This window comes from Mesitornis unicolor, unplaced genomic scaffold (assembly GCF_000695765.1).
Source record: "Mesitornis unicolor isolate BGI_N332 unplaced genomic scaffold, ASM69576v1 scaffold47034, whole genome shotgun sequence".
NCBI classification, from domain to species: Eukaryota; Metazoa; Chordata; class Aves; order Mesitornithiformes; family Mesitornithidae; genus Mesitornis; species Mesitornis unicolor.
In genome coordinates, this window is record NW_010180282.1 from 1 (window position 1) to 282 (window position 282).

The 282-nt window shown below is 65.6% G+C and overlaps 1 protein-coding gene across 1 annotated transcript in view; it reads left to right on the forward strand.

Moving 5' to 3' along the window:
* Nucleotides 1-129: 129 nt before the first annotated feature.
* The window catches only part of DNAJB2 (DnaJ (Hsp40) homolog, subfamily B, member 2), a gene marked incomplete at its 3' end in the record, with an annotated part of 2,613 nt that continues 2,460 nt past the window's right edge, over nucleotides 130-282 (forward strand). The window contains exon 1 of the mRNA XM_010183048.1: nucleotides 130-194. Coding sequence (XP_010181350.1) covers nucleotides 130-194 — 65 coding nt within the window. The remainder of the gene's footprint in view (nucleotides 195-282) is intronic.

The window sequence follows — 282 nt, forward strand, 5'->3', positions numbered from 1 at the left end:
GGGGTGCTCAGGGAGAGCAAGGCGGTCCACCCATACTCTCTCACACCTGGTGCTGCCTGACTGTGCACGCAGACCCCCCTGACATTGCTTCCCCCACCCCACAGTGACCCCACAGGACAGCCACACGTCATGGTGGACTACTACGAAGCGCTGGGGGTGAGCCGCAATGCCACCGCCGATGACATCAAGAAGGCGTAAGTGCGTGGCAGGCATCCCCATGCCCCCTGGGCAGAGCACCCTGACCCCCCCCCCCACCCCCCCGCGGTCCCTCTTAGACAGAGG